At 42.1% G+C, this 25,346-nt stretch overlaps 1 protein-coding gene across 3 annotated transcripts in view; it reads right to left on the bottom strand.

Moving 5' to 3' along the window:
* Positions 1–17,864, bottom strand: part of LOC112233536 (huntingtin-interacting protein 1-related protein) — a 33,655-nt gene extending 15,791 nt beyond the window's left edge. Inside the window, exons 1-9 of one of the 3 annotated variants that reach the window (XM_024401247.2) lie at positions 17,489–17,864; positions 5,690–5,753; positions 4,368–4,510; positions 3,938–3,994; positions 3,141–3,221; positions 2,860–2,936; positions 2,492–2,553; positions 1,848–1,988; positions 180–237 (exon numbers count right to left, since the gene is read on the bottom strand). In XM_024401247.2, coding sequence (XP_024257015.1) covers positions 180–237; positions 1,848–1,988; positions 2,492–2,553; positions 2,860–2,936; positions 3,141–3,221; positions 3,938–3,994; positions 4,368–4,510; positions 5,690–5,753; positions 17,489–17,581 — 776 coding nt within the window. In that variant the 5' untranslated portion in view covers positions 17,582–17,864. Of the gene's footprint in view, positions 1–179; positions 238–1,847; positions 1,989–2,491; positions 2,554–2,859; positions 2,937–3,140; positions 3,222–3,937; positions 3,995–4,367; positions 4,511–5,689; positions 5,754–9,364; positions 9,440–17,488 lie in introns of those variants that run through there. The other 2 variants (XM_024401246.2, XM_024401248.2) reach the window with 2 other exon arrangements.
* Between the last annotated feature and the right edge of the window lie 7,482 nt (positions 17,865–25,346).

Raw genomic sequence — 25,346 nt, 5'->3', positions numbered from 1 at the left:
TAGTGATGTCATGATGACGCATTGAAATGGGTGGAAGTTGGGTGGTAGGGATGAGTATATTTACATCGGCTCAGGGTAACACAGGCCAGGGATAGGCAAGATTGTGTTGTACTGAGGCTTCCTCCCTCTCTTCCCTAATGCCCTTATATAATAACAGCCCGAGGCCAGGGGTGACTTACCTGTGGAACTGGTCATGAAAACGATCACGGTGTCCTTGCAAGGTGTCTGCTGGGAGACCTGAAATCCAGGACATGCAAGAGACCGTCACTAAAAAGACTTTGAAACAAGTTTTGTTATCAAGTCAGCAAAGCATAGTTTTCAGCAAGTAGAAATACTAAACTACTATTAACTTCAAACATACCGATTTCTGATCTCCAGTTATGTAACTCTCATTGATGTTACAGTACATGTTGAGAAATATAATCAAGCAGTTAAGTTAGTGGAACTGACAGCATTTGAACTACTTTGCCGGTGACGTTGTTTAGCTAGCTGGTGACGTTGTTTAGCTAGCTGGCTGCTGGGAGGATTTCATGTCATTCGAGGAGTGACCAACTTCTTCCCCTCATATCTTTTTTTCCGTTGGCTACAGCTATAGATGCTGCAGGTGTCATTTAGTTAGCAAGAAATGTGAATCGCTTTGCTAACTATGTTGAACTTGAACGACTTATCCACAGTTAGCATATTGCTTAGTTGTCAAGCAAATGTATTTTGCATGGATCAAATTGCCTGGCAGGCAAATTCCAATTCAGTTGTCAAAACGTAGGTTGGGACCAGGGGTGAAATAGGCAGTAAGGTCCGGTATGGCGTGCCAGCAAAATAAATAGTGGTGGTACGCCGTACCGGTAAACCGTGAGCCTATCACAATTAATAGGCTACAACATGCCAAACAAACTATAGGCTATTAAACATTACTGCATGTCAACCGTATAAAAAAACATGGCTATGGACTTTAAACCAGGTAGTATACGCTCCAAACTGCGTTGTGGTTTGAGGATTATACTTACATTTTGTCAAGGCGGAGATGAGTGTCAGAGATGCTCGCGGATAAAGCGGAGATGATACGCGCGTGGACAACTGTGGATACACCAATTCAGGCTACAAGTGTAGGCCTAATGACAATGTCAGAATGTCATAATACATGTAGGTGTTTTGTAACAGATCTCTTTCCAGTCACCAAATTGCCGCAGACTTGGGTGTCCCGTACCATTAAGCGATTAAAATGTACATTCACCTCCGGTTGGGACACGCATGCTATGGCGGGCAAGCTGCAGAAGGAGGAGCAGGCTACTATCCCCTGTCGTTTATTAGTGCAATTTTGACAGCCAAATAACTGAAATGTTGAGTTGATCTATATGGTTGTTTCATCGACAGGATTGCGTTCCCAAATGTAAGAGGACTCCCATTTGCCGAAATTGGCAAATGCTTTCTAATGATCTAAAGTCGCACTGTTGCTACTGCCTGTAAACACAGTCCACTTCAAAATGAATGATGGCAGGCTTGTGGCAAATGGCTTATTTGCATATAGGTCGACTGTAGCTCCGATATGCTATGGCCATCTGTCTCTGGACAAGACAGATGTTTTTATTTACTGCAGTGTCTATTAAAATTGTCCAAATGCACAGCCACTTTCCCACTATATTGCTATAGAAATTTAAAAAATGCCTTACTATAGCACATTCCCAAACATTGTATACATTTATGAAAGCATGAAAATTACCATATGTAAACAAATGTATTAAAAAGCTGTATTCTTCCTGGGGGTGTATACAAATAGATTTGAATAAGATGTCATGTTGCTAAAATGCTGTCAGTTCCACTTTAAAAGACACATAAGTGGTCAAACGTACAGGCGTGCAGTTTGAAAAGCAGCTTGACGGTGAAGTGGTAGAGGTGACTGCAGTCCTGGATGACCTGGATGAGGGGGGACAGGCGACACTGGCCTGACGTCGTCGTAGAGATGGCAATGGACGTGTTGAGCTGCCGGATCACTGCAGATCACAGAAACACACCAATGTAGGAAAAACACATTGCCTCAATTGGCAGGATTTGGAATCGATGGCTTGCCTGGGTGAAACACCTTTCTCTGTCACTGGTTCAGAAATACAACACTGATGGCATGATGCCATTACAGCCAATCAGAAGAAACATAATTCATGTCCTCTAATTGCAAACATTTAGAACTTATTAATATGGTGTTGGTGAAATTACATCGGAGGGCCCTAGTCATATTAAACAAGTGGTTTAGAAATGTGTTTAATTTACACAAGGTAAACATCCCTTGATAACTTAGTCATTTTGGGCAATTAAGTCACTCCCTCAACAGCAGCACAAGTGTGCTCACAAGTTTTTATTTAGCTGGCTGCTATCCTGTCCCTATTCCATTTCTGAAACATAAACAGTTGATGGAAACCAGCCACTGCCCTGTAGCTCTGGTTACCCATCCTTTGAGAGGTGGAGGTAGGTAAGTAGGGGAGAAGCGGGGGATTCTCACCTGTCTCGGCTAGCCTCAACTCTGCATCCAGGTAATCAAACACTTTCACAGTGAGCTGGAACCTACAGGAGGGAAGTCAATACTGCCCTTAGTAACACAAGGCTAATGGCTTTCTTAAGGAAAGAGCAGCAGGCTCGCTCCTCAGTCCCCACAGTACTCCAACTAAATGGTATGATAGTTTCCTTTGAATCAGAGAGCATGACATTTGTATCTTATATCAATTGACTTCCCTTGAGTTATGCCAATTAAATGTGTACAGATTTGTATGATGTCTCTGTATGATATTCTGATAACTCAATAACAGGAGAGGGAGTGCACAGCCAAGAGTGCCAGGGATGTGTGGAGAGGGAGGAGTAGAGAACACTCACACATTATTGACGTCGGTTCCTGCAACACGCTCTAGAACCTCATCTGTCACCTCTAGGTTGGGTCGGATTTCAGAATGCTGCATGGAAGACAAAAGGATGGCAAAAGTGATCCAACATTGAAACTATGTAAATCACATTAATTCAAATTACATACATTGTTTGTTCAACTAGGTGGCATTATGTGAAAGCACTTGTGGCAATGCAATGCATACAATGGTAAGATTAGCCAATGTCTCATGGTAAAACATGCCGTCCCCCAAAACTGTAGAGGGTGTGCTTACCTTCATGTGAAACTCCATCTTTGTGCAAAGGAGCTTACAGTACAGAGCCACTAGCTGTCCATATCTGTCATGAAGGTTGCCCTGGAAACAATAAGAGCAAGCAACAAGCATTAAGCTTTGCTGCAACAAATATTTAGCTTTGCTTTATTTGAAGATGGCAAGAAGAAGCCTTTCCTCTCATCACACTCCTCTCTTCAAGACATGCTCCGGTACTTTGGCGACTAGTAAGTATTTATTAAACCTCCACTCTGGGCTGGATGTGTCAATCTGTAGTTCATACATTCATAATCTATGAACAGAATTAGTCTTAATTACTGCCTGAAATAGCCATGAAATCCCTCGTTTGAAAGCAACTTTTCTGGAAGCTGTGCTACGCCATTTTCCCTACATTTTCCCCCACATGGGCCAGCCCCTCACCATTTGAATGACAGCTAGCAAGAATCACACACAGCCGAGCAAGAGAGCAATGAGTTCGGGGGCAAATTTCGGGGACCACTTTTGACTAGTGAGCGCTACTTTCAGAACTACTGGCTAAAAAGTATACCAAAGTACCAGATAAATATCTAACTGCAGCCAACAGAGATCAACTCTGGCTGCACAAGAAGCACAATTACTGTATGAGGGGAAGAAGATGATTGAAAAGAGGTTCAAAACATCTGCATTTTTACCTAAATTAAAAAATTAAAGCAAGGGATGTTACCCCATTTTAAGTAATTTGACATTCAATTTCTTCACCCAAAATGTCATCAACCTATTCAAGCACCCCTTGACAAAAACACAGCACAATCCCCACTCACCCATAGTTGCCCCATCTCAACTATGTTACTGTGATGTCTCATGCAGTCCTGAAGGCTCTGGAGGGCAAAAGGGGGAGTGATAATGTCAATTCAATACTAGTACTGGAACTTAAATTCTCAAATTGAGCAATTATACAATTTCAGCATTAAGCCAATATTACTGGACTAATTAAGGCCATGGAGGTCAGCATAAAAAAAATAAAAAAACAGAATGCTTAATTAATTCACCATCTAAGAGTTTGAGAGCTCTGCTCAAAGCAATACGGCATTGTTTTTTTTAAATGTAGGCTACCAATTAGGCAGGACTTTTAGGCAGGAATTTTTCCACCCAGCACATGTAGGTTCCTTTTCTCTTGTTTTTATATGCATTTGATTATGTGGAAATAAATACACTCTGTATTAGGGTTTAGAGTGGAGAGCAAGTTTTTACATTATGGTGGCCATCCCGCAGCACTTTGTGAAGCACGTGGCAGAACTTCCAGCTGACGATGGCGTTGCTGGACAAGGGGATGCCCAAGGCGTAGGACCAGAAGGTAAAGGCCCCCTTCTCTCTGTAGGTCCCCAGAATTATCCCTGTAGGGCCCATCAAGGAAGAGCCAACCAGCAAAATACAAAGCCAAAATAATACCTTTACTTGGTCCCTCACATATTCTTTTATTTTCTCTCCCTCATGTGCGATGGAGACAGTAATAAAATCACACCATTTCAGCCCCTCTATTTTACTACATTACCTATAACAAAACACAGTTTAAGAGATGAATCTATACTGAACACTAAATCATCCCAGGAGCATAAAATACATTGTAAGTTAGCAAGTAATTATTCCACTGTATCATGTGTACGTGACCAATAAACGGTTTTAATTTGATAATAAGCATTGTTGCCATAGAATACATTTAGCAGTAAAATATCCTGGGTGAATGCTAGGTTGAAGATAACAAAGGTGAAGATTAGTTATACAATGGCATTGATGAATACTCGTTTCGGATTGGCTTGAAGGGCATACTAGCGCGTGCATTACTTCCCTATAACGCATGGTATATCAGCACGGTAGAATTCAATGGCTATATACTCGGGACTCTATACGTTCTCTGGAAAACAATTCAATTCCGTGGGAGGTTAGTTCCACTCCACTAGCGCGCCGTGGAACACACCTTCAACATTGTTTATTATTTTCCATAGAACGCATAGCCCCTCAATTATTCCTTACGTAATAATTCCATGCAGAAGCGTTAGAAAATAAACAAATTCACTGAACCAGCGCCAGAGCGAAAATGACAGAGTGAATGGTAGTAGTACAGAAAGTTTGCAATTGTAGTGAATTTCAGATAACTATTCAACAAAATTCATGGCTTAACTGTTTGTCATTCTATTCATTTAAACTTTTTTCAAATTATCTACAGCCACTTTATTACTTGATTTTCCAGCCACTGGTTACATTTTCAATGCTAATCCTGCAGAATCAGCAACAGCGCTGGTCCAATGAATGTGTTTATTTCCAAACGGTCCGCATGGAATTATTTTGGTCTTAACCTTCATTATTTTTTATCCTTGAGGTGATGTATAGCCTACATGATGGCAAATGTCAGCTCTAAAAACCAATTACCTTTACAGAACACAAACAGAGTTGGGGTTCAACAGTTTAACTCCCCAGTGGTTAAAAACAGCCCAGTTATTCGGCATACAAAGTTTGGAGCACATAATAGCAAAAAAGGTTTACTGTTCCCAGTTTGGGGTTATATTGAAGGATACGGCGTGCATGTTTCTCTTTCACAGGCGCCTCGTTGGAGTTGATGGCTTTGCTGATACTGCTGAGCTGGAAGAGAGAGGAGAGAAAGGACAGGTTGAGGCCATCAGTTACTATGGCTACTGAACTACCACTTAGTGACAAAGCATATTTTGAAGGGATACTTTAGGATTTTGGCAATGAGGCCATTTATCTACTTCCCCAGAGTCAGATGAACTCGTGGATACCATTTATATGCTTGTGTCCAGTATGAAGGAAGGAAGTTAGAGGTAGTTTAGCGAGTCCAATGCTAACTAGCTTTAGCACAATGACTGAAAGTTTATAGCCATCTGCTAGCATGCTAGTAGATACCCATAGACTTCCAGTCATTGCACTAACGCTTATTACAGAGGATTTTCATAATAAAAGTTAATAATCTCTCAATCATCTGGTTGTTTTAGGCTACCGTAAGTAATGGGGACTGAAAAGCCACTAGTATATCTGTTCTATATACTTGGGTGTGTCCCCCCAAAAAATGTGACCAACTTTCTATTTAGTTTTGTAATTTTATTTTCCGTCCTGGCCCCTCAGGATTCTTGGCCAACAGGTAGAACTAGTCTGAGTGAATGGAGAGGGGAAGTGAGAGAAGCAGATTGCTGAGACCGAGCTCTGACTCTTTCCTCAAAGCGTATGCGTTTCAGTGGCGGTCGGTGCCGTTTAAGCTGAGGGAGGAATTTTGTTTTTTAAATGAGCATGGCCTTATTTCGATTACAGCATATTGGATGACTGTCATTCAAATTCCCTTCACCCAGTTTAATATCAATAGGTTTAGGATACTACAGCCTAGCCTATGAATTCAACATAGGTGCACACAGGTTGAGAGAAAGATGATGTGAGAGACAGTGACACATTCCATACCACCTTGCACACTCTTGCCTGCATCTAGCTAACCAAGGGTGTAATCATTAGTCCAACAGTTGCAAACAGTTTTTATTGGACAAATTCCGGGGGGTTTATCCCAGTTTCCTTCTGTTTAAGAAATGTTTTTCAACAGAATCGGCAGAATGAATACACCCCTGATCACACGCAAACAGTTCACTTTCATAGCCACATACAAAACACCTTGTTGTATTCCTTCTCGCATCTACGTGCTCTCCTATCTCCCTTTTCACGAGCAGGCCCAGTGACAATAAATTAGTAAAACCAAAAGGAGCTAGCTAAGTAAGTGAACCAAAAACAAAAATTAAGAGAAATCTCTCCCTCGGTCTAAAACTGTCGTCTTTCTCTTTGAGTCAAGTACTCAGCACATTTTATGCACTGCAGTGCTAGCTAGCTGTAGCTCATGCTTTCAGTACTAAATTCATTCTCTGATCCTTTGATTGGGTGGACAACATGTCAGTTCATGCTGAATGAGCTCTGATAACTTCTGGAGGACATCCTCCAAGCTGTCATAATTACTGTGTAAGTCTATGGAAGGGGGAGAGAACCATGAGCCTCCTAGGTTTTGTATTGAAGTCAAGCTAGCGGTCCTCTGGCTCCACCATGGCACTACCCTACAGAGTGCGGTTGAGGCTACTGTCGACCTTCAGTAAAACTGTTTTAATCAATGATTTGGCGACAAATATATTTTGTATAGTTATCTAGGAAGGACAACTTCTTAATTTTTATTAAATTCACTGAGGATTAAATTCACTCCCCTTCCTCCTCTGAGGAGCCTCTACTGGTGTGTTTGTACAGTACATGGGGTTGCCCAGTCATTGATAAAGGCTTAGTTAGTAACACCAGAAGATAAGGGGAATACGCTGAATCCCAAACATGACAAGCATATTTTGACCTCTGATACAAATACCAGTCTTTTCAGCCCGTCACCCTTAGTCTGGCTTGTCCCAACATAAGATCTGTAACGCATCGTCAACAGTTATGAACATGCAGAGAACAAGCTATTTTCTGACTGACCCATATGGACCCACTGAAGACAAGCTCTACTGATTTCAATTAATACATGAGGGAAATATGGGTAACACATAATTCTGTAGCACATGTCCAAATTCTGACTCCAGACTTGAGTGAATAGAGGATCAACAGCACCAAACAATGGACTAACAAAGCATTCCTCACACAACACAGAAGCATTGGCCAATAGAAACTCATTCTGAGGTCACCACCCACTCTCCCCGTGGCCCTGAATGAATGAATGAATGAATGAATGAGTACACATTGGGTGAAAAGGACAAGACGTTCAGAGCTCTGGATCCCCTGTTCACTCACAGCCTGCTGTTCTATTTCATTTCAATTCATTACATAACCAATTGACTAATCCAGCTTGGAGTAACATGTATGAGCTGTTAAGATTCATTTATGCAGATTCTCTGCTACTGTTATGGCCTTCAATAACCCACCAGTCCCAAACCACCACAGAAAAGAGACAATGGTATGTTACACCGAGCAGAGGAACATGAAAGTCTGTACTCACACATGCATACATTCTGCCCCACTGAGTCTCTCAATCGCAAAAGAATCCCACAAACAGGCTCACACATTTCCTTTACCCACTTGCTGTATACACTGTCACACAGTTCATTCCCTCACTCTAGAATGCACACATCTTATCATACACATAGGAGAGGAGGAATACAATCTCCACACCCAAAATTCGAGGCAGGCCTGGCGAAATTTGCCAGCAATCCCAGAAATGCATAAAGACCTAATTTAGTTAGTGAAACGCCACAGACCACAACCCAACAACCTCCTCCAAAACATTCAGTCACTAAACAAAGCACAGAGGGGTGACTGTGCACCTAAGGGGAAAGTTGGATGGAGAGAGAGAGAGAGAGAGAGAGGGAAGTCTTGGTTCATGTGGACCCCTCCTTGTAAAGCTACTGCTAGCTAGCCCCCTGGCTTATAGGGGTCCAGAGCAAGTGGTGGTCTGGAGGGGTGCATAACAATGAGGGGGTTGTGGGAGGAGGAAGGCCCGTCAGCTGGGGTAGAAGATTGGGTTGATGAAGGCCACGCTCTGGCACAGAGGCCTTGACAGATAGCCATGGAGCAGCATGAGTGCAGGGAGGCTCCCTAATACATTCAGACTGACTGTCACTCAGAGAGGAGAGGGAGAAGTAGAGGGGGAGGGAGGGAAGTAGGGGGGACAGAGAGAGTGTGAGTGAAAAAGATAGGGAGTGTGAGGGCGAAAGGACACGAGAGGGAAGGGGGAGGAAGGGAGATCCTTGTTACACTAACCTTATCAGAAACTGCATACAGTGCATAATGCAGTGAAGTGTGAGCAATGCAATTTACAGAACTGCTCGAAATCTAGAATTGGAGGTTGGTAATGTCACAAACCAACAAAATACCTACCCCATCCCCCACTGACACACTCCCTCAACTCATTCATACAAAGAAACAAACATTAAAACGTTCAACAGCAATGCGATAAGGTCATAAAAGTTTACATTAATCTGGTTGGAAACAGGAGAAGCTGGTCAACTGTGATTTAAGTAGGCCATGGACAGTCTGAAACCATAACATTGAACCTGGTCCCAAACATAGCTAAATCCCCCAATAGAGGGAGAAGTAGTGAGAAGGGAATGAGGGGGAGATGATCCCAGCCTAATCCCTGAAGACAGTCGGAAGATTCACCACCAGATAAACTCGCCACACACACACACTCCACTTCACCCCCCCATCCCCGATCACTCCCTTCTTACCTTTTCATCTTCTCCCTTCTTGCCTTTAAGCAGCAGTGTGTCTATGTGCTTAGACATCCCTGCCAGGAGGACTATAGCTAGTGGAGACAGCAGAAACACCTCTAGTCTACTCCACACTGGGCAGTCAGGTGCCCTGCATTGACTCTAGGTATTGCATTTCTTATCAGCTTAATTCAACAGACTGCTGCTGCAGCTCTGGCTGTCAAGGTCAGACACAGACCCAAGCACTGCACGGCTGCTACTACTAATGCTGTTAAATAAACTAGTGTAAACACACTGCTAATGAGGCTGAACAGACTGTCTGGTTATGTGAGCATTAACTAGTCTAGCACTAATTCACTGGCAGTGTTGAGAAGAGTGGAGAAGCGGTCTAATGCACTGCATCTCAGTGCTAGAGGCGTCACTACAGACACCCTGATTCGAATCCAGGCTGTATCACAACCGGCCGTGATTTGGAATCCCATATGGCGGTGCACAATTGGCCCAGCGTCATTGTAAATAAGAATGTTCTTAACTGAACTGCCTAGTTAAATAAAAAAGGTAAAAATAAAACATTTCATTTCAACAAGCCAGTATCAATTATCATTATCCCAACATCAAATACTAGCTGTTTTCATGGAACAGCCTTTCATGGCCATTATGTAAATTTCCCTGTTGGATTACATTTCTCCTTGACTCCTGCTTTATTGTATTTTGTCTCCCAGACAGCACATTTTGTCTCCCAGACAGCACAATTGCTGGCTCAGTCTCTTACAGCGATGATACAGACAGAAACCTGAGCCCCAACTAGACTAGCCTTTGATGAAACTATTCTGTCCTCACCCCTGCTACTGCGTCTTCTAAGTGAGACATCCTACACAGATATATACAGTGCATTCATAAAGTATTCAGACCCCTTGACTTTTTCCAAATGTTATGTTACAGCCTTATTTGAAAATATATTAAATTGTCCCCCCCTTATCTACACACACAATAACCCATAATGACAAAGCAAAAACAAGTTTAGAAATGTCTGCAAATGTATTAAAAATAAAAAGCTGAAATAACACATTTACTTAAGTATTCAAACCCTTTACTCAGTACTTTGTTGAAGCACCTTTGGCAGCGTTTACAGCCTCAAGTCTTCTTGGGTATGACACTACAAGCTTGGCACACCTGTATTTGGGGGGTTTCTCCCATTCCCTCTGCAGATCCTCTCAAGCTCTGTCAGGTTGTATGGGGAGAGTTGCTGCACAACTATTTTCAGGTCTCGCCAGATATGTTCGATCTGGGCCACTCATGGACATTCAGATACTTGTCCCGAAGCCACTCCTGCGTTGTCTTGGCTGTGTGCTTAGTGTTGTTGTCTTGTTGGAAGGTGTACGTTCTCCCAGTCTGAGGTCCTGAGCAGGTTTTCATCAAGGACCTCTATACTTTCTCCATTCATCTTTCCCTCGATCCTGACTAGTTTCCCAGTCCTTGCCGCTGAAAAACAACCCCAAGCATGATGCTGCCACCACCATGCTTCACCGTAGGGATGGTGCCAAGTTTCCTCCAGACGTGACGCTTGGCATTCAGGCCAGAGTTCAATCTTGGTTTCATTAAACCGGAGAACCTGGTTTCTCATGGTCTGAGTCTTTCAGTGCCTTTTGGCAAACTCCAAGCAGGCTGTCATGTGCCTTTTACTGAAGAGTGGCTTCTGTCTGGCCACTCTACCATATAGGCCTGATTGGTGGAGAGCTGCAGAGATGGTTGTCCTTCTGGAAGGTTCTCCCATCTCCACAGAGGAACTCTGGAGCTCTGTCACCTCCTTGACCAAGGCCCTTCTCCCCTGATTGCTCAGTTTGGAGGGGCGGCCAGCTCTAGAAGAGTCATGGTGGTTCCAAACTTCTTCCATTTAAGAAGGATGGAGGCCACTGTGTTCTTGTGCCTTCAAAGCTGCATACATTTTTTGGTAACCTTCCCCTGATCCGTGACTCGGAACAAACCTGTGAAGGAGCTCTGAAATGCACTGTCAATTGTAGGATGTTATATAGACAGGTGTGCCTTTCCAAATCATGTCCAATCATTTCAATTTACCACAGGTGGACTCTTATCAAGTTTTTCGAAACATCAAGGACAATCAATGGAAACAGGATGCACCTGAGCTCAATTGAGTCTTATCGCAAATTGTCTGAATACTTAAAGTACCAGTCAAAAGTTGACACACCTATTCATTCAAGGGTTTCTTTATTTTTACTATTTTCTACATTGTAGAATAATAATAGCGAAGACGTCAAAACACATATGGAATCATGTAGTAACTGAAAGTGTTATACAAATATATTTTTCAAAATAGCCACCCTTTGCCTTGATAAAGCCTTGCACACTCTTGGCATTCTCTCAACCAGCTTCACCTGGAATGCTTTTCCAACAGGCTTGAAATAGTTCCCACATATACTGAGCACTTGTTGGCTGCTTTTCCTTCACTCTCTGGTCCAAATCATTCCAAATCATCTCAATTGGGTTGAGGTTGGGTGATTGTGGAGGCCAGGTCATCTGATGCAGCACTCAATCACTCTCCTTCTTGGTCAAATAGCCCTTACACAGCCTGGAGGTGTTTTGGGTCATTGTCCTGTTGAAAAACAAATGAAAGCACCACTATGCACAAACCAGGTGGGATGGCGTATCGCTGCAGAATGTTGTGGTAGCCATGCTGGTTTAGTGTGTCTTGAATTCTAAATAAATCACAACAGTGTCACCAGCAAAGCACCCCCACGCTTCACGGTGGGAACCACACGTGGCGATCATACATTCACTTACTCTGCGTCTCACAAAGACACGGCGGTTGGAACCAAAAATCTCAAATTTGGACTCAGCAGACCAAAAGGACAGATTTCCAACGGTCTAATGTTCATTGCTTGTGTTGGCCCAACCAAGTCTCTTCTTCTTATTGGTCTCCTTTAGTAGTGGTTTCTTCGCAGCAATTCGACCATGAAGTCCTGATTCACACAATCTCCTCTGAACATTTGATGTTGAGATGTGTCTGTTATTGAACTCTGAAGCATTTATTTGGGCTGCAATCAGAGGTGCAGTTAACTCTAATGAACTTATCCTCTGCAGCAGAGGTAACTATGGGTCTTCCTTTCCTGTGGCCGTTCTCATGAGAGGAGTACTTGATGGTTTTTGCGACTGCACTTGAACAAACGTTCAAAGTTCTTGACATTTCTCGCATTAAAGTAACGGACTGTTGTTTCTATTTGATCATTTGAGCTGTTCTTGCCATAATATGGACTATTCTGTATACCACCCCTACCTTGTCACAACAAAACTGACTGCCTCAAACGCATGAAGGAAAGAAATTCCACAAATTAACTTTTTAAAAAGGCACACTTGTTAATTGCAATGCATTCCAGGTGACTACCTCATGAAGCTGGTTGAGAGAATACCAAGAGTGTGCAAAGCTGTCACGAAGGCAAAGAGTGGCTACTTTGAAGAATGTCAAATAAATAAATATATATATATAGTTTTGTTTAACATTTTTTTGGTTACTACATGATTCCATGTGTTATTTTATAGTTGTGATGTCTTCACTATTATTCTACAATGTAGAAAATAGTAAAAATAAAGGAAAACCCTGGAATGAGTAGGTGTCCAAACTTTTGACTGGTACTGTATGTAAATATGGTATCTGTTTATTTTTAATACATTTGCCAAAATTTATAAAAACATGTTTTTTTGCTTTGTCATTATGGGGTATTATGTGTAGATTAAAAAATATTTAATACATTTTAGAATAAGGCTGTAACATAACAAATGTGGAGAAAGTCAAGGGGTCTGAATACTTTCCGAATGCACTGTAGGTGACGCAACAAGGACTTGCCATTGCTTCAAACCATCCTACAATGGTTGGATATAAAGGGGAGTGTTCTGTGCTGGAGAGACACACTTCCTCTTCTGGACAACAAGCCTGTGAGATTCTGATAGAATCCAAACATTCCAAGCGACCCGCCTTGCCCACACCCACTCAAGGGATGCAGAAGTTTACTACTGCTGTGTCACCTTAAAATGGTACTACAGTCATTCCAGTCTCCTCCTCCACCTCTCAAAAATGTTCACATTAGCCCTGTGTGTCAGCACCATGCCTATGCTACCGGATGTTTGTGCTTTCACTCCCCTAAGTGTCTAACTCTATGCTGTGCCACACAAAATGGATGATGTCAGCTGTAAATAATAGTAACATAGCTTACCAAACCACCCCCTACATAGCTCCCCTGGCTTCTTCATTTTCCTGTAGATGCTTGGTTTCCCTGGACAACCCAGAGAACTGTACACTGGCAAAAAGGATGTGTTGCACTTAAAAGCAACAGGTCAAAACTGAGGTAAGTTAGTCATCTAGGTAAGTACTTAAACAGCAAGAAACTGGTTACAGTAAATGGAAAGATGGGGCTTGTGTATGTGAGATGTCCAGAGTCAGACAATTTAAAAACACTTGTTTTGACCACCAGACACAAGGCAAACGAAAACAGTGACCCAACTGTGGAGTGTGAATATTATGATTTCCCATTGTAGCCAATTTAGTTGCAGTAATTCCATTACTGATTTCTTGTAATTTCATTACCAATTTGGATCTCCAATGTGAATTGTCCGCATGCAAATTGTGATATTCCAAACAACGAGCTATTGTGGTGAAATATAGCGATGCATAAAGTCAGCAGCTGTCTACCTCTCCATCTAGCCAACTACCGCTGTATCTATATTGCGTTTAGACTTGAAATTTAAATAACACTTTTTTGGGTTGAAACATAATTCGTTTTTCCTTATCTTTCATTGCAGGTGTTGAAAACCAGTACTTTCTGGTGGATGTCATTTTCATGGACAGATGCAACTACTCAACGGTTTCCCAAGCTATACTAGCCTCCCTCCACAGCAACCATCTGAACCTGAATGATGCCTGGGCAGTGGTCACATAATGCCTCCTACTACCTGAAGGCATACAAGGAGGTTCTGAAAGGAGTGACGCCCAACAGTGTCCATATAACCGGTCTCTGTCGTGTCATCAATCTGGTAGATGAGACCTGGCAGCACAACAACTACTTCTCTGAAGCTGCATCACTTGTGACATGGATGAGATCTGTCTCCTTCAAGAAGCCTGCCAGAAAGAAAAGATGGGTGAGCTTCCTCTTAATGAAGGAGTTTGTGCAGGACAAGGCTCCTCCTGAAGCCATGAGCTCCAGATGGAATAGCTGTTTTGAGGCAGGGAAGTAACATGCAGCGCATGTTCATCTGTAAAGAGAGTTTGTTGGCAGAAACATCATCCCAGGCAGTCACAAACATCCTCAGCCAGCTGGAAACAGAGGAGAAGGTGCAGGCCCTCACTGTCAAGCTAACCTTTATCTCAGAGGGCTGCTCCAAACTGATGACAACTCTGTCAATCCTGGAAGGAACCCACCTTCCCACAGCAGTGTCTGCATATAATGTCAAAGGATCTGGGCTCTTACCTAGTGAATGGAACTGCAAAAACATGTGGGTGTGGTGCCAAGACCGCTCCATGATGCATGCTACAAATCCAGCCAGAGAGGTCTACAGGCAAGCTCCAGCCATGGAAAAGCAGATTGAAGCCTGCACACAACTGAAACACATGGCAAGCCCATCAACAGAGCTCAGTGAAGAATGGATTGCCTATCAGCACTGTGTGTCCAGTGAGCCCTCACCTGCTTTGGAGCTTGCTGATTACCCGGAGGGGCCTGAGTGTGAGATTCCCAAGAGTTGCAGAAGTGGCAGTGCCCTACATCTACTTCCCAGTCAGCTCAGTCGACTGTGAGAGGAGTTTCAGCAAATACAAGACTCTACTCACAGACAAGCGAGAGGCACTCACCGAGCTCAACACAAAGAGGCTGACAATCATGTACTTCAATGGAGATGTCTGTGATAGATGGAAAACTTACAATGGACAGACATAGCAGCTTATAAGGTAGTTCCATAGGTTTTGCCTAATGCTGCATTATTGCCTAGATTCTTGCATGAATCTTTTTTTAAATGTATTTAAAATGAAACAATTATGTGAAGCACTTTATTTAACAAAAAACAATATGCTAAGTTTAGTTTTTTTTACATAAGTATAACTCTAGGTTTTGCCTATTGCTTTGATTTTTTTATTTTTTATTGAAGCACTTGCTTTGATTATTATTTTTTTAAATAGTGCAATGTTGTGTTGCATCATTACAATTGTACAGTTATATCTTATTAAATTGTCAACGTTTTATTCATTCACATTATTAGACACGCTTTCTGATGATAAAATTAGCGTAAATCGTATAACACAGAAAGAATTTAAATGGAAAAAACTGAATTTGGAAAATAAATCTGAGGGATTTCATAGGGCCCTACTGACTAATGGCTAGACTAAAGCCAGCCACTGTTTGGATGTAACATGTCAGGATCTCTTGTCTATGGCAGCGCTGAACAGAGATGTGCCAAGGGCATGTGACTGCGCCTCTTACATGATCTGATATGCTAATCTTAAATATCCAGTCAACAATGCAGTCAAAGGGACCACACAATCTCCCTCTCCTTCCATCTAGCAGGCCAAAGGAATGCATTTTCTCTTCCTCATTGATTCAGTTTAGTATCATCACTAAACTAACTTTTTCTGGCTGACCTTGTGTGACTTTTGGTTCTAGTGTTGTCATGAAACCAGTATCTCGATACTATGATACCAGATTTTCCTTGGCAGAAAAGAAAACAAAGCAGACTGAACTCTACGGTCCTTTAAAACCTACTTTTGTAAATTAGCTTGCAAAATAAACAAATGTGACTCTGGGTCACAACATAAGGCTGTTTTTTCCAACATTAGAACTGTTTTCCTCAAACTTTGTCCGCTTCATGTTGTTTCTTTTGCTTCCTTACTTCCTAGTATTCTGATACTGGTAGTGTGACAAGACTAATAGGTCCTGTATTTTTGCAGCAAATCAATCCAATATATTCAAATGAGGTACTGTAACAAAGGCACAAGGAGAAGGCAGAGATTCCTCTTGCCTCATGCCAGAGTCACACAGACTGTTGCCGTTTTGAATTTGCTGGACGTCCAGTCATTCCAGATGGAGCAGTCCAGTAGGTTACTACTGTCCAGTCATTTCAACTTCAGTGATGCATTTGCCATGCGGCGAACCATCCACAGGAAATTGTTTCTAAAGTTACTTTGTACTACTATTTCAATACACTCTATAAAGGATAGCTCTGGGTCTGCTGCCACAGTCTCAATTAACAGGTTTAGGAAAAAGAGCAAGGGGAAAGTCAGGACAAGGTAGCCAAACAAGAATGATTAGCTGAACATGATAGGCCTTGTATTGAGAGCCAGGACTTCCCTGAGAGGCAGACAATGTGTTGCCAATCAGATCCCTGATTGTAAGTAAATGACACAAGGCGAAAATGAAAGCAAAAAGCAAATAAAATTCTAAGATACTTCAACAACAAAAAAGGTCTACTACTGATGTCATTAACACGACCTAGAGAGTGTAATTTCCTAATAAATTATTTGGAAATAGATGATTAGGCTATTCATTTTGGATGATGGAAATGATACAGTTAAAATGTCTGGACAGTGAGACGTATATATTTTTTTGCGATAGCGGCATGGCTGATCAATGTAAAGGAATTAGGCCTACATCTCAACCTCAATTATTCATCACAAGCAACCACTACCAGATGCTTGAATGGCATACAGAACGTTCAATTATGCTGGGAATAATGTTTCGCCACGCGGGGTGCCACAGGCCTGCCAAACTAGCAACTCATGTGATGGACCAGGTGCAGATTTTGCATCAAAACGTTCTCGAGCATCATATTACAGTTATACAGTTCACAAGCGCTGTTTTTGGAAACACGCTACCTTGCCTGTGCGCAAATAAAATTAACATTGGAGAAATTAAAGACCTCACGTGCTATTTCAAACACTGGTTTGTCGAAAAGCCGTGAAACAAACAGCTGAGCTGGGCAAATGCATCCACCATCACAAGGTTATTCATATTTTTTATTTCACCTTTATTTAACCAGGTAGGCAAGTTGAGAACAAGTTCCCATTTACAATTGCGAGCTGGCCAAGATAAAGCAAAGCAGTTCGACACATACAACGACACAGAGTTACACATGGAGTAAAATATTTACCTGCTTCTTGTCAAAATTATCCCTTTCCGCACCTAAATTGGTTTCGGTCATTTTGGTTTTCACCCTTGAAGGCACCCGTCGTATGGAATTCATCCTCGCGTCTTGGAAGCCGGTTAAACTCTTAAAGGATCTTCGACATATGGAGTGTTTGTAACAAATTCACACTAGAGGAAAATGTTCGGTTATAAAACCAGTGAAACTATTTATCTCCTTCAAGTTTTTGGTAGAAGCAATGCACAAACAACCGGTTCCAGGCGTTAGACGTCTACGAGTGACATTTGGAGGCAGCGAACTTAACCAGATGAGGAAAAAGCGAAATGAATGTAACGTTTCTTTTTACGTGGGGATCGTCGTCTACGGAGGATACCACAGTAGTTCGCACATAGAATCACGGGGGGAGCCCATGCTACAGGGAGACCGTTTACGTCACTCATGAAGTAGGCTATTAAAATGGCACGGGTTTATTTTTCATCACCTCACAACTGAAATGTTATTATAAGACTACAGAGCTGTTGTGATGATATAGCTGGCGATATAGCTGATGATATAGCCCCCAAAACAAATCTGACTACGCTTTATGAAATAGTAAGTCAGAATTATGAGATAGTAAGTCAGAATTATCAGATAGTAAGTTATAATTATGAGATAGTAAGACATTATTATGAGATCGTAGGTCATTATTATGAGATAGTAAGTCATTATTATGAGATACGTTTAGACGATCTGTATCACATGAATCCAATGTGCACTTTGCATCAGGCCCTCCAACTTTCAAGGATAACCTTATGTATATATTATCGTCAATCACACGTGTGAGTGTGCATGTGTGAATTAATGGATTGGAGAGTTTTGTTGATGTGTGTTGGTGCCTGTTGGATGACATCAGATTTAATAAATTCATGAATTCCATTCATGGGGAAATCTGGGATTTGTACATCCATTTTTGGACTTATTATTAATATATAGCTATTGATTCTTGAATAAATGCCTCATGAGCAATGGTCTTACCCCATCAGAACTCAAAATATAAGCTTGTTTTACTCCATTATTTGTAAACAATGTCATTGTAAACAAACACTTTATAGTTTCAAAACATGTTTAAAACTATAATTTTGATCTGGAGGGTCAGTAATTGCATCCATATGTGAGAGTCCTTGCATCTCTATATTTGGGAGTGGTTACATTTCTCGAGCCCCATTCCTCAGCTGTTTAACAAAATAAGGTGGAGGCGAAGGCGCTTTGTTATTGTTTGAATACCAGATTGCCCCTTTAAAAGGCTCGCCCTGCAGGACTATTCAAAGATCTTATCTGTCAGGAAGATATCCGTTTGTCTCCGTGGATGGTTTGTCCTCTGACAAATCAGTGGTAAGTTTCAGTGTTCCTCAAGGTTCCGTCTTAGGACCACTATTGTTTTCACTATATATTCTACCTCTTGGTGATGTAATTTTGAAACACAATGTCAACTTTCGCTGCTATGTGGACGACACACAGCTGTACATTTAGATGAAACATGGTGATGCCCCAAAATTGCCTACCATCGAAGCCTGTATTTCAAACATAAGGAAGTGGATGACGGCAGATGTTTTACTTTTAAATTCGGTCAAAACAGAGATGCTAGTTCTAGGTCCAAAGAAACAAAGAGATCTGCTGTTTGATGTGACAATTCATCTTGATGGTTGTACAGTCATCTCAAATAAAACTGTTAAGGACCTTGGCGTTACTCTGGACCCTGATCTCTCTTTTGACGAACATATCAAGTATATTTTAAGGACATATTTTTTTCCATCTTCGTAACATTGCAAAAATCTGAAATGTTTTGTAAAAAAAAAATATGCAGAAAAGCTAATCCATGCTTTTGTCACTTAGACTACTACAATGCTCTACTTTCCGGCTACCTGGATAAAGCACTAAATAAACTTCACTTAGTGCTAAATACGGCTGCGAGTAATATAATTTTATCATATTACTCCAGGCTGATTCCAAGGTTTTACTGCTAACCTACAAAGTATTACATGGACTTGCTCCTACTTATCTCTCCAATTTGGTCCTTCCGTACATACCTACACATATGCTACGGTCTCAAGATGCAGGCCTCCTTATGGTCCTTAGAATTTCTAAGCAAACAGCTGGAGGCAGGGCTTTCTCCTAGAGCCCAATTTTTATGGAATTGTCTGCCAATCAATGCAAGAGCCGCAGACTCAGTCTTGACCATTATTTATTTACTGAAAACCCATCTCTTCAGTAGGTTCTATGATTGAGTGTAGTCTGGCCCAGGGGTGCGAATGTGAACGGCCAGGCACTGGAGTGACGAACCGCCGCCCTTGCTGTCTCTGCCAAGGCAGCTCCCCTCTCTCCACTGGGATTCTCTGCCTCTGACCCTATAATGGGGGTTGAGTCACTTGCTCACTAGTTCTCTTTCATGCCGTCCCTAGGAGGGGTGCATCACGTCTTGCCAGGATTTCTTCGCTATGCTCGACTTGAGTGGGTTGAGTTACTGACCTGATCTTCCTGTCCGGTCTTGCGCCCTCTTGGGCTCATGTGTTGGGGAAGAGCTTTGTGGGCTATACTCAGCCTTGTCTCAGGTAGGTAGGTGGTCTGTTGACATCTCTCTCTCTCTCGCTCTCTCTCTCTCTCTCTCTCTTGCTTTCTCGCTCTCCCTCTCTCTCCTCCCAGAGAGAGAACTTATTTGAGTCAGAAAATTATGTTCATTTGAGAGGGAAGATATACAGTACAAAACCTTGCAGGGAGCCTATAAAACTGACAAACTCTAAGACAAAAAGATAAACTATTGGAACTGATTCTTAAAAATAACTGATGCTGGCACAATATTGAAGGAAAGTTGAAGCATAACTAATGAAATTACAGTTAACAAACATGTATGCTTAATCCAGTATAGACTAATGTGTAGAATGTATTATACAAGTAAAAATTCACAAATTCTACAGCACAATGGCAGAGTCATGTCTTAAGTGTAAAACTAATAACGATTCACTGATCCATGCTTTCTGGGAATGCTACAAAGTCTGGAAGTTTGAGGTTGAGCTAGAAAGTTGGCTGTCAGAAGTATTATGATGTAAATGTTATTTTAATCTGTCTGTCTACATGTTTCAAGACATGGGATATGGGTGGTGTAGTGAGATACCCAATGGGCTGGATGATTCTCTTCTCATCTTGAAAAAACATATACAAAAAATATACAGTATATAATGTATATATATATATATATATATATATATATATATATATATATATATATATATATATATATATATATATATATATATATATATATATATATATATATACACTACCTGTCAAAAGTTTTTAGAGCACCTGCTCATTCCAAGGTTTTTGGGTGGGAACCACACATGCGGAGATCATCAGTTCACCTACTCTCACAAAGACACGCCGGATGGAAACATCAGACCAAAGGACAGATTTCCACTGGTCTAATGTCCATTGCTCATATTTCTTGGCCCAAGCAAGTCTCTTCTTATTATTGGTGTCCTTTAGTAGTGGGTTCTTTGCAGCAATTTGACCATAAAGGCCTGATTCACGCAGTTTCTCTGAACAGTTGATGTTGGGATGTGTCTGTTACTTGAGCTCTATGAAGCATTTATTTGGGCAGCAATTTCTGAGGCTGTTAACTCTAATGAACTTATCCTCTGCAGCAGAGGTAACTCTGAGTCTTCCTTTCCTGTGGCGGTCCTCATGAGAGCCAGTTTCATCATAGCGCTTGATGGTTTTTGCGACTGCACTTGAAGAAACTTTCAAAGTTCTTGAAATTTTCAGGATTGACTGAACTTCATGTCGTAAAGAAATGATGGACTGTCATTTCTCTTTACTTATTTGCGTTGATCTTGCCATAATATGGACTTGGTCTTTTACCAAATAGGGCTATCTTCTGTATACCTCCCCTACATTGACGAATATGCTGATTCGGTGTGCGAGTTCATTAGAACGTGCGTTGAAGATGTCGTTCCCATAGCAACGATTAAAACATTCCCTAACCAGAAACCGTGGATTGATGGCAGCATTCGTGTGAAACTGAAGGCGCGAACCACTGCTTTTAATCAGGGCAAGGTGTCTGGTAACATGACTGAATACAAACAGTGCAGCTATTCCCCCCGCAAGGCTATCAAACAAGCTAAGCGCCAGTACAGAGACAAAGTAGAATCTCAATTCAACAGCTCAGACACAAGAGGCATGTGGCAGGGTCTACAGTCAATCACGGACTACAGGAAGAAACCCAGCCCAGTCACGGACCAGGATGTCTTGCTCCCAGGCAGACTAAATAACTTTTTTGCCCGCTTTGAGGACAATACAGTGCCACTGACACGGCCTGCAATGAAAACATGCGGTCTCTCCTTCACTGCAGCCGAAGTGAGTAAGACATTTAAACGTGTTAACCCTCGCAAGGCTGCAGGCCCAGACGGCATCCCCAGCCGCGCCCTCAGAGCATGCGCAGACCAGCTGGCCGGTGTGTTTACGGACATATTCAATCAATCCCTATACCAGTCTGCTGTTCCCACATGCTTCAAGAGGGCCACCATTGTTCCTGTTCCCAAGAAAGCTAAGGTAACTGAGCTAAACGACTACCACCCCGTAGCACTCACATCCGTCATTATGAAGTGCTTTGAGAGACTAGTCAAGGACCATATAACCTCCACCCTACCTGACACCCTAGACCCACTCCAATTTGCTTACCGCCCAAATAGGTCCACAGACGATGCAATCTCAACCACACTGCACACTGCCCTAACCCATCTGGACAAGAGGAATACCTATGTGAGAATGCTGTTCATCGACTACAGCTCGGCATTCAACACCATAGTACCCTCCAAGCTCGTCATCAAGCTCGAGACCCTGGGTCTCGACCCCGCCCTGTGCAACTGGGTACTGGACTTCCTGACGGGCCGCCCCCAGGTGGTGAGGGTAGGCAACAACATCTCCTCCCCGCTGATCCTCAACACTGGGGCCCCACAAGGGTGCGTTCTGAGCCCTCTCCTGTACTCCCTGTTCACCCACGACTGCGTGGCCACGCACGCCTCCAACTCAATCATCAAGTTTGCGGGCGACACAACAGTGGTAGGCTTGATTACCAACAACGACGAGACGGCCTACAGGGAGGAGGTGAGGGCCCTCGGAGTGTGGTGTCAGGAAAATAACCTCACACTCAACGTCAACAAAACTAAGGAGATGATTGTGGACTTCAGGAAACAGCAGAGGGAACACCCCCCCATCCACATCGATGGAACAGTAGTGGAGAGGGTAGCAAGTTTTAAGTTCCTCGGCATACACATCACAGACAAACTGAATTGGTCCACTCACACAGACAGCATCGTGAGGAAGGCGCAGCAGCGCCTCTTCAACCTCAGGAGGCTGAAGAAATTCGGCTTATCACCAAAAGCACTCACAAACTCCTACAGATGCACAATCGAGAGCATCCTGGCGGGCTGTATCACCGCCTGGTACGGCAACTGCACCGCCCTCAACCGTAAGGCTCTCCAGAGGGTAGTGAGGTCTGCACAACGCATCACCGGGGGCAAACTACCTGCCCTCCAGGACACCTACACCACCCGATGCTACAGGAAGGCCATAAAGATCATCAAGGACATCAACCACCCGAGCCACTGCCTGTTCACGCCGCTGTCATCCAGAAGGCGAGGTCAGTACAGGTGCATCAAAGCTGGGACCGAGAGACTGAAAAACAGCTTCTATCTCAAGGCCATCAGACTGTTAAACAGCCACCACTAACATTGAGTGGCTACTGCCAACACACTGTCAATGACACTGACTCTACTCCAGCCACTTTAATAATGGGAATTGATGGGAAATGATGTAAATATATCACTAGCCACTTTAAACAATGCTACCTTATATAATGTTACTTACCCTACATTATTCATCTCATATGCATACGTAGATACTGTACTCTATATCATCGACTGCATCCTTATGTAATACATGTATCACTAGCCACTTTAACTATGCCACTTGGTTTACATACTCATCTCATATGTATATACTGTACTCGATACCATCTACTGTATCTTGCCTATGCTGCTCTGTACCAGCACTCATTCATATATCCTTATGTACATATTCTTTATCCCCTTACACAGTGTATAAGACAGTAGTTTTTTGGAATTGTTAGTTAGATTACTTGTTGGTTATTACTGCATTGTCGGAACTAGAAGCACAAGCATTTCGCTACACTCGCATTAACATCTGCTAACCATGTGTATGTGACAAATAAATTTGATTTGATTTGATTTGACCTTGTCACAACACAACTGATTGGCTCAAACGCATTAAGAAGGAAAGAAATTACACAAATTAACATTTAACAAGGCACACCTGTTAATTGTAATGCATTCCAGGTGACTACCTCATGAAGCTGGTTGAGAGAATGCCAAGCGTGTGCAAAGCTATCGTCAAGGCAGCTACTTTGAAGAATCTCAAATATGCATCATGACCGTATATATTTTTAAAGAAATAGATTTCTCCACCACTACGGTGCTGTCCATTTATCACTCAGAGAATATGTCATTCTGATTCTGTGCTTTGGCCTGTATTATCATAATAAGCACAAAGGAGGGGACTTGCAGGTTGGATAATGGGCAATATGACTTAGTAAAATGCTTTTTGGCCTCACACGATGCAATGGGCTATTGTAGGTGCTTAGAATAGAGCCAAGTAGGCTTGCTATGCAGCCACCAACTCTTTTCAGGCAGAGCCACATCACTGCAAAAGCTAATTCAACCCATCTGATATCACAGTTAGGTACTTCATTTGCTAATTATAGCCTATAGCCTACCCTTGTAGGCCTGTTCTGTGAGTGCACAGCAGCATATTATGTAGATAGGCCACCTCTCATCCCATTGTTTGAAAACAGCCTGCCTGCTGTTTTCATTGTGGGATCCAATTTAACAGCACCCTCATCACTGCAAGCGAGAAATGACCAGCAAGTTAGATCAAGTGAGCATAAAAGTAAAATAGTCAAGTGTTATTTTGCTGATTTTGTCCTAATTTTATTCTCAAACTCGAGTACTACTTGACCCCTAAGCTAAGAATACTATTTTCTCTGTGAAAATAAAAGGGAGGCACTTGTGGAAATCACTGCCTGCTTTTAGGTCAATAGGATTAAAACAGGGAATGGATGTATCAGAAAAGTAAGCTTAGATTAAACGCAGAGAGAAGCAGATGTAAAGGATTAGGCCTACATTAGGACAATTCTGTCACGTTCGTCGTAAGAATGAGTGGACCAACGCGCAGCGTGAGTAGAGTTCCACATATTTATTACAGTGAAACTTCAAAACAACAAAGAATAAATGAACGTGCAGTACGTAGCGCACATAGGCACTAAACAAAACAATATCCCACAACACAGGTGGGAAAAGGACCACACTAAGCATGATCCCCAATTGGGAACCATACTCACATCAACATAGAAAATATAGACTAGAAAAACCCCTAGTCATGCCCTGATCTAAAACACCATAGAGAACCCAGAGGGCTCTATTGTCAAGGCGTGACAAATGCACTCAGTGACATGCTTGAGAAAATGAATATGGATAATAGTAGGCCTTAATACTTCATAAAAAAGTACACAATTATGTCATAGAAAACGACATCCATCAAACTTAGATTAAAAAACAGCTTTATAAAAAGAGGCTTACAAAGATTACGAAGTTCAGTTTGATCAAGAAAACCAAACACCAGAAAATGTACTGTTACTTTGTTTGTAGTGGGGGAGATATTGTAATAAACAATAGGGGAAACAGAAGGGAATGAAAATTATTTGATGGACACCATAGGAGAAGGTTATGCAATGCTGAATATGAACCATTCTAGA

The sequence above is a fragment of the Oncorhynchus tshawytscha genome, linkage group LG04, assembly GCF_018296145.1.
Source record: "Oncorhynchus tshawytscha isolate Ot180627B linkage group LG04, Otsh_v2.0, whole genome shotgun sequence".
In the NCBI taxonomy this organism is placed as follows: Eukaryota; Metazoa; Chordata; class Actinopteri; order Salmoniformes; family Salmonidae; genus Oncorhynchus; species Oncorhynchus tshawytscha.
This window is presented reverse-complemented; position numbering and strand designations above follow the sequence as displayed.